A 12,975-nucleotide genomic window follows, 5' to 3' on the forward strand; every position below is an offset into this window, starting at 1 on the left:
TCTTGGTAAACGCTCTGAAATAAGACAACCTAGCTGAGGGGGGGTCGCCAGGAAGGAGCCCCGCTGGGGGCACCCCCGTCAGAGCCTCCGCTCCTTCCCGGCCATGCTCAAAGTGGGTGCGTGGTCAGAAAATGAACCCGCCCTGCGCCAGAAGCAACTTGCCTCTCCCAGGGCCCTGGCACCTGCCGCCCCGAGAGGAAAGGCCTTACCAAATTTAGACAGAACGTCCTGCTGCTCCTCTCGACTGGAAAACAGGATTTTGGGGTTCAGCCCCCGCATGCTGGCACTCTCCCAGGGGGGTGCCTCGCGGCTGGGCCTGTCTCTGGGCTCCACCTCCACCTCCAGGTGCACCTGGAACAGGTCCGGGAACTTCTCCTGAATGTCACAGGCGTCCAGGTCATACCTGCAGTTGAAGGCCAGACACAGGCTGGGAAGGACCGTGGGCACTTCAGGGTCACCCGACCTTCCCTGGGAAGCGAGCAAAGGGTCGGCAGGGCCTGCGCACAGCGGGGCCCACCCTCCTCCTCAGAGCAGGGCCGGCCCCTGGTGGGGGCCCGCCACCCTCAGCTCAAACCTGGCTCTCCGAATCCAGCCCAGGTCCCCGTTAGACCCACGCCGCCCACTCTGGCAACAGCCCCTAGACCAAGACTCTGGACCCCGGCGGCAGGGAAGGGGCACCAGCCTGCCCCCGCCGGGCAGGAAGAGGAGGCAGGCCAGAGACTCGATGCCGGCCCCAGGTGCTACCGGGGTGGCCGGGCCCCAGGCACAGGCGGCGGTGGCCGCTTCACAGACCCGCCCCAGCTCCGCGTCCTCAGGGACGTCCAGCGCTTTGCCTGTCTTCCCTGAGGCCACCTCTGACAGGGCTTCCCCAAGCGGTGCGCACAGGCCCGAGCTGCCCGCCGGGCGACAGGCCCGCTGCCCCCCTCCTTCACGCTCCAGCGTCAATGTGCATCACTCGCTGTCCTGAGGGGCCAAAACTGTCCAGTGCCAGAAAAGAAACAGCCACGGGGAGATGGGTGCCCTGCTGTCCTCAGCGACGTCGAAGCGGGGCCCCCGAGTAAGGGGGAGGCCCGGGGTGGGGGGAGGCTGCAGGCGTGCTCGGGGGGCGGGCTCGGGCTGGGTGGGAGGCCACGGCAGATCTCAGGTCTTACTTCTCTGGCCGCAACACATGGGATGAGCAAGCACGTCTGACGCCCACTCCTCAGGGGCACTGCCACCTCGAGGCCTCTGTGTGGGCGAGGCCAGGCCGCCCTGCTGCGTGCCCTGCTCAGGCTGCAGCCCCTCTGACCAGGCGCTCCTGGCCCAGAGACCACCAGGGGCTTCCCATCCAGGCAGGGGTGCCCCCAGCAGGAGACGACACAGGACAGCTCACCCTGGCGGAAGCAGCTACAGCGGGGGGGGCCAGCAGGTGGCGAGGGCCTGGGAGGCGCCCACACAGCAGGAGGGGTGAGGGCGCAAGGCCTCTATGAGCTCAGCCCCAGCACAGCCTCGGGCCACCCCTCCCTGCCTCCCCGCCCACCCCCGGGCCAGGCTGGACCCCCCACCCCCAGGCCAGTGAGGGAACAATGAGGTCTGTGAGCAGAGGCGCAGCTCCCTCTGCCCCAAGGGTCCTGGGTCTCAGAGGGCAAAGGGCCCAGGCCCTGATGGATGGGCCACCAAGGGCGCTTGTGCTGCTCGGCTGGGGAGCAAACACCTGGGCTTTCGTCCTGGACGGTGGCCCTGCCTGCTCGTCCCTGCTCTGCACCGCTGCTCCGTCACAGGAAGCCCTCCCCGAGGCTGGGCCGCTCAGAACACGGCTCCCCTCCCCTCGTTCAACTCCCATCTCTCTTCTCTCACCCGCTTTCTGTCCCACTGGTTTCTCCTACTTAACCAGCAAGTCCGTTTCTGGAGGCTCAGCCAGGAACAAACCTACGAGCACGGCTGCGCACCCGGGCCATTCCCGGGAGGGACACGGGCCGGCCCAGGCCCCACCCACGCTCTCCAGGCTGCGCCCCCAGAGGCGGCCACTCCTGGGGCCCCTGGGCCACACGGGAGGCCCTGCATGAGGCTCGCAGCTGCGTGTGGCAGCACAGCTCACTTGCCATCCCCGGGCACGAGGCTGCTGGGCTAGGTGCTCAGAGCTGCCAGGCCCGCAGATCCGAAAGGCGCCCGCGCATCCCTGCACACCGTCCGGGGCGTCCCCTCGCCTCTCCCATCTGGGCTGCACTCGCCCTTCCAGCCGAGCACATGTGGCTTTCACTTGCTTCCCCGGTGACCAAGGATGGCGAGACCGGGTCAGGTGCTTTCGGGCCATCTGGATTTCGCCGTCGTTGAAGCACTAGCTGAGTCGTCTGCCCAATTTCAACGGGTGTCTTTCTCTTTTCATTACTTCCCCTTTTGGCCGCAGCCACCAAACGTTACTGGAGTTTGGAAGTTGCCGGGCCAGGGGTTGAACCTGTGCCACAGCACTGACCCCCGCCACAGAAGTGACAATGCCGGATGCTTAACCCACGGAGCCACCAGGGAGCTCCAACAATCACGACCTCTTCATACGTCCACGCCTGACACACGTGCTGCAAACATCTTTCGTTCGCCTGAAAACATCTCGACTGGCTTTCATTTCTGAAGGGTGACCTCACGCCAGACAGAACTGCAGGCTGGTGGCACTTCCCTGCCAGCAGGTGTGGGAGGGTCACCACAGCGCCCGCCGCTCCCACATCAGCTGAAAGGCAGCTGCCAGGCTGGTTACTGGACAGTCCTTCCCCACCTGGGGCTCTCAGATGGTCCTCCTTGGTTCTCAGCACGAACTACAACAGGCTGAGAAAGGGGTTTCCTTCTTGGATAAAAACTCCTGTTTGGGAGTTCCTGTTGTGGTGCAGTGGAAACAAATCCGACTAGGAACCATGAAGATGCGGGTTCAATCCCTGGCCTCGCTCGGTGGGCTGGGGACACAGTGTTGCTGTGAGCTGTGGTGTAGGTCGCAGACGTGGCTCAGATCTGGCGTGGCTGTGGCTGTGGTGCAGGCCAGCAGCTACAGCTCTGATTTGACCCCTGGCCTGAGAACCTCCACATGCCGCAGGTGTGGGCCTAAAAAACCAAACCAAACAAACAAAAACTCCTGTCTGCTGTTTACAGAGCTTTCAATTCTACGGTTTCACATCTCTCATCAGTTTAGGAAAATTTTGGGCCATAGCGCTCCCGCCGTGGCGCAGTGGGTTAAGAATCCAACTGCAGTGGCTCGGGTTGCTGTGGAGGCGCAGGTCTGACCCGCGGCCCAGTGCAGCGGGGAAGAGGACCTGGCGTTGCCAGAGCTGGAGCTCGGATTCGACTCCTGGCCCAAGAACTTCCATGTGCTGCACGTGCTGCCATTTAAAAAAGAAAAAGAAAAACTGGGGGCGAGTGATGTTTCCCACCTTGTCTCTGCTGTGTTTTCTCCTCTCAGCCTGTGGACGCCAGCACGCAGAGCCTCACAGGCGGCCCCCTGCACCCGCCCATCTCCCGCCACCGCTCCTCTGCACTCCGCTGCTGTGTCCTGCGTCTGCTTGGCCACGGCACACACTGTGCGACTCAGGCCTGCGGCCCCTTCCAGCTTCCAGGTCTCCAGCCAGACTCCCCTCTATGCGTTTCCCTGAACACGCTCGGCCAGCACGACAAGCCTGTCTCCTGACTCCAGGGTCCGATTCCCCACGGTCTCTGGCCCAGCTGTCCCTGTGGCCTCAGGAACGTCGGAGGACACGCTGACCACAGACGTGCTGGGGCAACTGCCTCCCCAGGAGGAAAACCGGACCTCGGAGGGTGACAGCCCCTCCCTTTGTCACGCTGGCACTTGGAAGTGTGAACTGCAAGCACAACAAACACACTGGGAGACCAAAATGTGGAGACGCTTAGAGGAGCAGCAACACGTGCAGACACGAGCTGCACCCTCAGCCGGGATGCTGACCCCGAGCGGGCAGCCCGCCCCGCGTGAGGACCCTGCCAGGGTCCGTCGCCAGCCCCGGCCTGTACCCCACACACGGCTGGGGCCACCGTGCCCCCGCCCCCGCCACGTGACGCCAACATACTTTGCGAATTTCACAGTGGTTGCGTTCCGAGGCACGAACCCCGTGTGGAACTGGATCTGAAACATCTTCATGGATGCCATCTGCGGGGAGAGCGCACACGAGGTCCCCGGGCTGGGGGCTGACGCCAGACCTCCCCTGGCATTGCAGGCAGGGAAGCCCTCAAGACGGCCCACAGGCTGGGGCACCCGGCTGCTCACCTTGGCCTGCAGCCTCCCTCCCAGGGTGGACCTGGCGTGGTAGATGACGACGAGCACGTCGCCCTGCACCGCCACGTCCAGGGGGATGACCGCCTTGCCATCCTCGACTCTGAAATCCCTGCACAACACCAAGAAACAGGTCACTCGGGGAGAGGCCACCCGGCCGGAGAGGCCCAGAGGGTCGGCTTCTCCCTGTTGCACGGGTTTCTGTAGCGGGGGCCGGGGCTGCTCCAGGACATGACTGGCGAGGATCCCCTCGGGCTGCCACCGGCCCCGCTCCACACGCACCTCCCGCCACGGTGTCCCACCTCATCTTGTCGTACTCCTGGGACGTGGTGGCCACGCGCTCGTCCCCCACGTAGACCTCGCAGAAGGGCCTGCAGCCGTGCCTCTGCTTGCTGAAGAGCGGCACTGGTGTCATGGCCACGGCCTTGACCAGGACCGGCTTGCTGTGCGGCGTGATGGGCTCCTCCGCCACCATGTCGCACACGTACTCGATGTACCTGCGGGCAGGGCGCGCCACGTCAACCCCACGCGCACTCCATCCGCGCCCCTCGCCACCGGCTTCCCTGGAAGCGACACGCCAGCTCCAGCTCGGCGGCCGGATGGCCTGGCTTCCCACTGCACACGCCGAGGCTCCCTCCCCAGAGGAGGCCGTCCTGCTGAAGCTCTTGGACCAGCCTTCCGCACCCGCCTCCAGCCGAGTCCACAAGGGACCCCGAGAACACGCCTTGTGCGACTCCTAGTCCCCGTTCTGCTGTGGCCCGACGGCCCGGACCGCCCCCTTCCCTCCCGAGGGTCCCGTGGGCACGGCTCTGTTCTTGGGGCATCTATGGGTCTGGAGGTGTCAGTGCTGCGGTCAGCGCCCTTCCTGCCGTCACCCCAACAGCTTTCTGCTCGGCGAGCAGGGACACTGACGTGAGGCCGTGGGTCCCTTCCATGGCACCCGGCGCTGAGCGTCCTTGCCCTCGCCTGTCCCCTGGGGCACGCAGGAGCACGACTGCCTCCTGACAGGCGTCAACACTCCGCCTCCCCAGAGACTGACCCTGGGACGGCCGCCGCCCGGCAGGAAACCTGGGCGCCTCTTACCGACACCACCAGAAGCCAGGACGCCTCAACTCACGTCAACAATCTGAGGGCGCTTGGAAGTGAATTCAAATCCAAAGGAGGGAGTTCCTTGGTGGCTCAGCGGGTTAAGGAGCCAGTGCTATCCCTGCTTTGGTGTGGGTTCAACCCCTGGCCCAGGAACTTCCGTGTGCTGCCAGCACGGCCAACAAACCAGACAGAGGCAGACTTTCCCAGAGCTGTGACTTGGACAAGAAAGCGGCCTGGCCACAGCGTGGGTGGCACTGAGCCAGACGCCTGACCCCTACGCAGGGAGGGCAGAGTGTGCACTGTTTCAAGCCGCTAAGTCTGTCTCGTGGGTCCCACACTCAGCCCTCCCCGAGCCCTGCGGTCAGGGCTCTGGGGCAGCCCAGCTCTCAGCTGGTGCCCAGCCCGCCCAGCGTGGGGACAGACACACAGGTTAAACTGCAAGCTGGCTGCCCTGCCACCCACTCCTCTTGCTCCTGCTTCTTCCCCGACCTCCTGGAATCGCCAAGCCTGGTCCCGCTGCTCACAGCGCTGGAGAAGCACACACTGCCGCTGGGTTTCTTTCTTTCTTCTTCTTCTTGTTTTTTGTCTTTTTTGTAGGGCTGCACCCGCGGCATAGGAAGTTACCAGGTTAGGGGTTGACTCGGAGCTGCAGCTGCAGGCCTACACCACAGCCACAGCAACGTGGGATCCGAGCCGTGTCTGCGACCTACACCACAGCTCCGGGCAACGCCGGATCCCCAACTCGCTGAGAGGCTGGGGATGGAAGCCGTGTCCCATGGATACTAGTCGGATTCGTTACTACTGAGCCACAACCGGAGGCCCCCCTGGTGTTTCTGACAAAAGAGCCGCGGTGACTTGCTGGGGTGCCCCCTTCCAACAGGTCTGAAAGTCGTGAATGTGAAGTGGTCGCCCTTTTTAAGTTATTAGGGTGGGAAGTAGCTGCGGGGCCTGGTGGGGTCCCAGAGCCAGGCCCACACCCGCAGGAACGACACTTGTTGGGCTCTGACCCCTGACCCCACACCACGGGTACCCAGGTGTGTCTGGGACACGGGGAGCACGCTGAGGGGTCGGCGGCCCAGCCCCTTCCGCACGAGCCGCACAGAACTGCCAGTGTGGCCTGTCCTGGGCTGTGAGGGACACGGTCCCCAGGCTGTGAGCCAAAGGGCTGAGCCCCACAGCAGGTGTGCACCACGTGTCCCACTCCACCGTCAAGGCCGTGGGGCCATCTGAGCAGGAGGGGTGGCCGCACAGCCCTTCACTGGCCGGGACGCCTTCCTCAGCTCCCTGTAGGGGCAGGGCCAGGGGACCGGCAGGGCCAAAGCGGCCTCAGCCCCACCCCCGAGACCCTGCCTGCAGAAGAAGGAAATATCTCCCTGGGTCTGCAGGGACACAGTGACTGCTCAGGCCTGAGCCCCTCGTGCGCAAGGCACATGGGCGGCTAGCGGCAGCCACGGGAGCCAGCTCCTGCCAGCTGTCGGCAGAGAGAGCCTAGAAACGGTGTGTCCCGTGGACCATGTGCACAGAGGCAGGAACAGGGGGCTGCCCCGCCAGTGGCCCATGTGCCGGGGCAGCTGGCGCCCAGGAAGCAGACAGATGTGCACCTGTGGGCTGGCAGCCCCAGCGAGGCAGGAACTCTGGGCCCCCCAAACGTGCTCCTCGCCACATTCCACCTGACCCCACACTGTTCCCACTCCTCTGAAACCCACACCGCATCCTGATGCCCACAGCTGCGACTTGGCCAGAGAGGAGCCACAGCAAGGCCCGACGGTGGACGCCGCACCTCTTGTGGGACGGCCAGATGCCAGGCGGACAGCGCTTCATGCTGAACATGTACACGGCGGCCTCTGCGGTGCTGAAGAGCCGGCAGAAGCACAGGAAGGAGCAGACGGCCACGGCGGATGCAGCTCTGCCGTCCTAGGACAGATGCACGGGAGGGGTTCACGCGGCCACTCACCCCCAGGACAGGGAGGGCCTTGGCCTGGGGCTGAAGTTCACTGGAGAACTTCCGAAAACCCGCCTGGTGAGGTGAGAGGTCAGAGAGCAGAGAGCTTCTCGAGAGACGCACAGGACACCCCCCACGTGGCTGCCCATCAGTCCCCGCCTGCCCTTGGTCACCCTTCCGGGGTCCTCTTCACTGTCACCAACACCAGGACGGGGCCACGAACCCTGAAGGGCGGGCTCTGGCAGGGCTCCAAGTGACACCCACAAGCCCTCTGCCCCGACTGGTGTGGGAGGGAGACGGGGGTCCCAGCAGGCAGCTTGTAGGGGTGCTACCATGAGAGGACCTGCACCTGCCACAGCAGGGAGGGTGCAGGAACCCAGGTGTGCACCCACTGAGGGCCTGGGGTCTTCCCTCCCCAGCACCGGAGCCACCAGGGCGGACCCCTCCCTTGGGGCCTGCTGCCCTGAGGTGACAAGAGCCGCACTGGGGACACAGGCCTGAGTCGCCGGCTGCTCCTCTTGGCACCAGCCTGGAGCCTGCAGAGACCTGTTCGCGGGAGCTGGCAGGCGGCTGGTGCACCAAGTTTGAGACAGAGGAGGCTCTGCGAGGAGCCTCTGGGACCAAAGTGTTCTGTATGTGATGGCCCCCGGGGGGCGGCGCTCACCATGCAGTGCACCACGCAGACGTTCTTGGGGTCCTGGCGGAGCCACGCGTGCATGCTCCTGCACAGGCTGTACAGGCTGTGCAGGCTCGGAGCCCGCCGGGCCACCCAGCCGCACTCAGAGACCTGTGGGCAGAGGTTGGCTCACCAGCCGGGGCGCAGGCCCGGGGTGGGGGGGCCCACCCCCGAGCACCACCCCCATCGGGCACCAAGCTCTCTGTGACACGGACTCGGAGCCAGGCCACGGCAGCCCCGGCCAGAGGAACAGAGCCCACCCCTTCCTGCGCCCCAGTCCATTTAAACGCGAAAGGCGTCTGTCCCCTGGGCTCCTGCGGCCTTGCGCTCCTGCGGGGTGGCTGCGGCTCAGCAGCCCTAGCCGAGGGCACGAGCCATCTGACATCCACCCTGGTTTGTGCCCTGAGTCTCAGAAGACCCGCCCTCCCCCCACCGGCCCCACCCCTGATCCTCGCCCCCCAGGCCCCGGCCCTCCCACTGCAGCCCCCAAGCCCCCCACGGTGTCAGAGGTGGCGCTGAGGGTCCAAGAGGCTGAGCGCCGGCGGAGGGCTCACCCGGCTGTGGAACCTGGAGGGCCTGTACGTCCTCGGGGAGAGGTTGTAGACGGTGTAGCGGCCCGGGTGCTTCGAGTCCAGAAACAGCCGCACGTCCTCTACGTTGTTCTTGATGGCCGACTCCACGCCTTCCGCCGGGAAGGACATCACTGAAAGACAGTGCCTGCGCCTCAGCGGCCTCGGGGGCAGGGGGCACACGCGGGGCCCGAGCCTCGCCAGCCCGGGGCGGGGCGGGGGGGCTCCGCTGCTCAGCTGCGGACCCACTGGCACCTTGAGTCCTGAGAGGGGGCAGAGCGGAGGCCCCCAAAGCCCCCACCCCACCGCCCGCCAGACCGCCTGGGGTCTCCAGCAGGTGCTCCCGAGACACAGCGTCTGCTGCACAGTCTGCAGCACCTCAGGTCTCCAAGGTCTGGGTTCTGGGTTTTGCCTGAAGACCCACGTTTTACTATGTGCGGCCTCGCACCACTTCCAGAAAGTTCCACATCAGGGGAGACACTGGGTTGGCAACAGCACCGTCCATGGCAGAGCCCAGCTGCACACTGGACATAGGGTTAGACACCCCAGGCCACCGCTTGGGTGCGTGAGGGGCTGCCCAGAGGCCCTCCCTTTCCCTGCTGGCCGCACCCTCCACACCTGGCCCACCCTGCAGCCAGGGGTGACCTGGGGCCAGAATCCCACCACCGCCCTCAGACAGGAAAGGGGCAAAGCTGGCAGACATACCTGCGATTCTGGACGTGATGTAAGAAATGTCCAGATCTCCCTTCGCGTAACTGCAATGGTTAAAAAAGAAGGCACTTGGTCACCCCGGGAAATTTCTACGGTTACCTCATGAGAGCTTGAACTGAAGCAGGTCCTTAAGGGGTCGGGGTGGTGGGGACCTCCTGTTCAGGCTGCAGCTCATGGAGACCCTGTGTGCACAAGTCGGAGTGCGTGTGTGCAACTGAGCGACTGCAGGCACGCGTGTGCCTGTGCACAACAACGTCACCTGCGCACCCCGAGGGGTGGAGAGACAGGGACCCACCAGGAGAGAGCTTCCCTTTCCTTCCCACTCTTCTCTAAAAAGGCGTGGGCACGAGGAGCTGAGCCGGGAGCTCTCTGACCCTGTACATCACGTCTGGCTGCCAAGAAGAACCATGAGGCATAAGAAGGGCAAAAAACGGGAGTCTGAACAGACAGAACAGGCATCAGAACCAGACGTGGCAGGGATGCTGCAATTATCGGGCCAGGAATTTAAAACAACTGCAGTTGGGAGTTCCCGTGTAGCGCAGCAGAAACGAATCTGACTAGGAACCATGAGGTTGCGGGTTCGATCCCTGGCCTTGCTCAGTGGGCTAAGGACCCGACGTTAGCGTGAGCTGTAGTGAAGGTCGCAGACGCGGCTCGGATCTGGCGTGGCTGTGGCTGTGGCCAGCAGCGGCAGCTCCAATTCAGCCCCTAGCCTGGGAACCTCCATGTGCCACAGGTGCGGTCCTAAAAAACAAAAATCAAAAAAAGGCGTCCAGAGCCGCACTCGACATGGGGCCGCCACACACCTCCCATCGGTAGAAGGTACAGTGTCTGCAGCATGCAATAAAGGGAGTTCAGCCCGCGTCTCAGCAGAGGCTTTAAACACCGGCAGGCTAAAGGCACGACTTAAAAGAGATTCTGTGTAAAAACGTGGCCCAACTACGCGGCTACGAAATGACGTGAGACGGAGCGTCCTCCCGTGGCTCATTCACGGTTTGTCCTGTCAACGTCCCTCGCGCAGCTTCCACTTGCCTCTTAACTGGCGCGGCTGACTAGTCCTTTGGGAGCTTCATAGTTTGAACATACTTACTCCTCACCAGTGTCACATCTTCCTGTTATTTTAAAGAAACATAGTTTTTCAAGGAAAGGAGGATTTTTATTTTAAATGGGTTAAATTTATCAGGCTTGTATGTTTTTCGTCATTTTTAAGAAACCCTCCTTACTCTGGTGGGATTAAATGCCCTCTACACTTCACTACTTTCTCCTAAGAAACTGCTTTTCACGATGACGTCTGCTAACACACGAGAGCCGCTGTGCTCTGGCCGCTACAGGTGGCGCCCAGGGGCTCAGCACCAGGACTTGCCGGCACGCAGTCTGCGGGCTCCTCTGCGCCAGGGCTCATGACTTAGACCAGCCCACCTTCGTGCAGGCCATTCCTGAGTCTCACCACTCTGCTCCTAACACCACAACAGATGTTTGAGAAATATTAACATACAATAGGGTCTGTCCCCATTTTCGATTTGCTTTTTAGGGCCACACCCATGGCATGTGGAGGTTCCCAGGCTAGGGGTTGGATCAGAGCTACAGCCGCTGGCCTACACCCCAGCCACAGCAAGGCGGGATCCGAGCCACGCCTGCAACCTGCACCACAGCTCACGGCAATGCCGGATCCTTAACCCACTGAGTGAGGCCAGGGATCGAACCCACAACCTCATGGTTCCTAGGTGGGTTTGTTTCCCCTGCGCCACAATGTCCCCATTCTTATTTTTAAAAACTTTGCCGGCAATTTTTGGGAGTTCCTGTCGTGGTGCAGTGGTTAGCGAATCTGACTAGGAACCATGAGGCTGCGTGTTTGATCCCTAGCCTCGCTCAGTGGGTTAAGGATCCGGCATTGCTGTGAGCTGTGGTGTAGCTTGCAGATGCGGCTTGGATCCCGCGTTGCTGTGGCTCTGGTGTAGGCTGGTGGCTACAGCTCCAATTCAACCCCTAGCCTGGGAGCCGCCCAAGAAATGGGAAAAAAGACAAATAAATAAATATGCTGGGGGAGCAGCCCAAGAAATGGCAAAAAAGACAAATAAATAAATAAAAATAAAAAAAATTAAAAATAAAAGCACTGCTGGCAATTTTTGGTAGCTCACATGCAAATTTTAAGACCAAAGTCTGTGGAAACCTTGCGATTTTAATTTTTATCACAACGAATTTATAGATGGAGGAATGATATCATCTTTAAAATCTAATTCTCCCACACACAAATGAGGCACACTTCCCCACTTGGGACTGATTTTTGGTTCTCATCATCTCAGGCAGGCGGGCAGCCTGGCCGCCGTCCTGCACTGCCCGCCCTGGCAGGAAGGTCGGCCTCACCGCTGCACACCAGCCCCCCTGCAGCCAGCAGGCCTCAGGGAGGGCAGGAAAGGGGCCAGAGCTGGGGACACTTCCCTGCTGGTGACCAGAGTTGGCACCACGCAGACCAACTGTCCAAACTGACCATGACACAGGCAAAGGCACCCTCCTCAATGACCACACAGGCAACCTGGCGGGTTCATTTGGAATTCGTTTGAAGAAATGGATGAGCTGGAATAACCAACATTCTCAGGAAAGAAGGGAGGGAAGGAGGGAGGGAGGAGAAGAGGAGGGGGAAGAGGGGTGGGGAGGGGGAGGGAGGGGAGGGGAGGGAGGGGGGAGGGAGGAGAAGAGGAGGGGGGAGGGGAGGGAGGGGGGAGGGAGGAGAAGAAGAGGGGAAGAGGGGAGGGGAAGGGGAGGGAGGGGGGAAGGGAGGGGGGAGGGAGAAGAGGGGGAAGAGGGGAGGGGAAGGGGAGGGAGGGGGGAAGGGAGGGGGGAGGGAGGAGAAGAAGAGGGGGAAGAGGGGAGGGGAAGGGGAGGGAGGGGGGAAGGGAGGGGGGAGGGAGGAGAAGAAGAGGGGAAGAGGGGAGGGGAAGGGGAGGGAGGGGGGAAGGGAGGGGGGAGGGAGGAGAAGAGGAGAGGGAGGGAGGGGGAGGGGAGGGAGGAGAAGAGGAGGGGGAGGGGAGGGGGAGGGAGGAGAAGAGGAGGGGGAGGGGAGGGGGAAGGAGGAGAAGGAGGGAGGAGAGGAAAAGCGGGCGGGGGTGGGGGGAGGAGGCAGTTGGGAACTTGGGGCCTGGGGAGGCGGCTAAGAGAGCCCCACAGGCTGGTTCCAGGACGGATGTGTGAACGTGTAGGGTCTGCACCTGAAACCTGAGAGAAACACTGCAGGGTACAGGGCCCAGCGTCCAGGCCAAATGGCAGCCAGGGCCACACAGAGGCCACACAGGCCCCCTCTGGTCAGGCCCCAGGACTCCTGTCCTCACGCAGACAGGGGTGGTGCCTGCAACAGAGGGGCCAGCAGGCCCTGGAGGGTGGGGCTCACCAGCAACGGGGCTGCCGCCTGCCAGGCCCTCACTGGGTCCTCGGGCGGAACACGAGGCCTGGGGTATGCAGACCCTCCTGGGGCCCAAGGCCCGGCACACGGACTCCGCCTGGAGGAGCCAGCAAGCAAGCTGTCTGCCGTGTGAGCGCAGCCATCTGATCCCGCAGAGCAAAGGGCCACCTCTCTGCTGAGCCCTGCCCCCCCCCACCCCGTGTCCTTGGTGAACAAAGGACCAGGAAGTGCTGGCTGCAAATGCCAAGCTGGGCGTGTTGGAGGCGTTTCCACCCACTGCGGCCAGTAAGTATCCTTCTGAGGCCGGAGGCGGGGGCAGGGGGCTGGGACCCCTCCCATGTCCCCTGA

At 63.0% G+C, this 12,975-nt stretch overlaps 1 protein-coding gene across 8 annotated transcripts in view; it reads right to left on the minus strand.

Moving 5' to 3' along the window:
• The window catches only part of GAK (cyclin G associated kinase), a 56,172-nt gene that overhangs the window by 8,379 nt on the left and 34,818 nt on the right, over positions 1–12,975 (minus strand). For all 8 annotated transcript variants that reach the window (XM_021100831.1, XM_021100830.1, XM_021100837.1 and 5 more), the window contains 8 exons: positions 9,225–9,274; positions 8,505–8,653; positions 7,939–8,061; positions 7,113–7,246; positions 4,546–4,740; positions 4,238–4,355; positions 4,041–4,120; positions 210–403 (listed from right to left, as the gene is read on the minus strand). In XM_021100831.1, coding sequence (XP_020956490.1) covers positions 210–403; positions 4,041–4,120; positions 4,238–4,355; positions 4,546–4,740; positions 7,113–7,246; positions 7,939–8,061; positions 8,505–8,653; positions 9,225–9,274 — 1,043 coding nt within the window. The remainder of the gene's footprint in view (positions 1–209; positions 404–4,040; positions 4,121–4,237; positions 4,356–4,545; positions 4,741–7,112; positions 7,247–7,938; positions 8,062–8,504; positions 8,654–9,224; positions 9,275–12,975) is intronic.

The sequence above is a fragment of the Sus scrofa genome, chromosome 8 (genome assembly GCF_000003025.6).
Source record: "Sus scrofa isolate TJ Tabasco breed Duroc chromosome 8, Sscrofa11.1, whole genome shotgun sequence".
NCBI classification, from domain to species: domain Eukaryota; kingdom Metazoa; phylum Chordata; class Mammalia; order Artiodactyla; family Suidae; genus Sus; species Sus scrofa.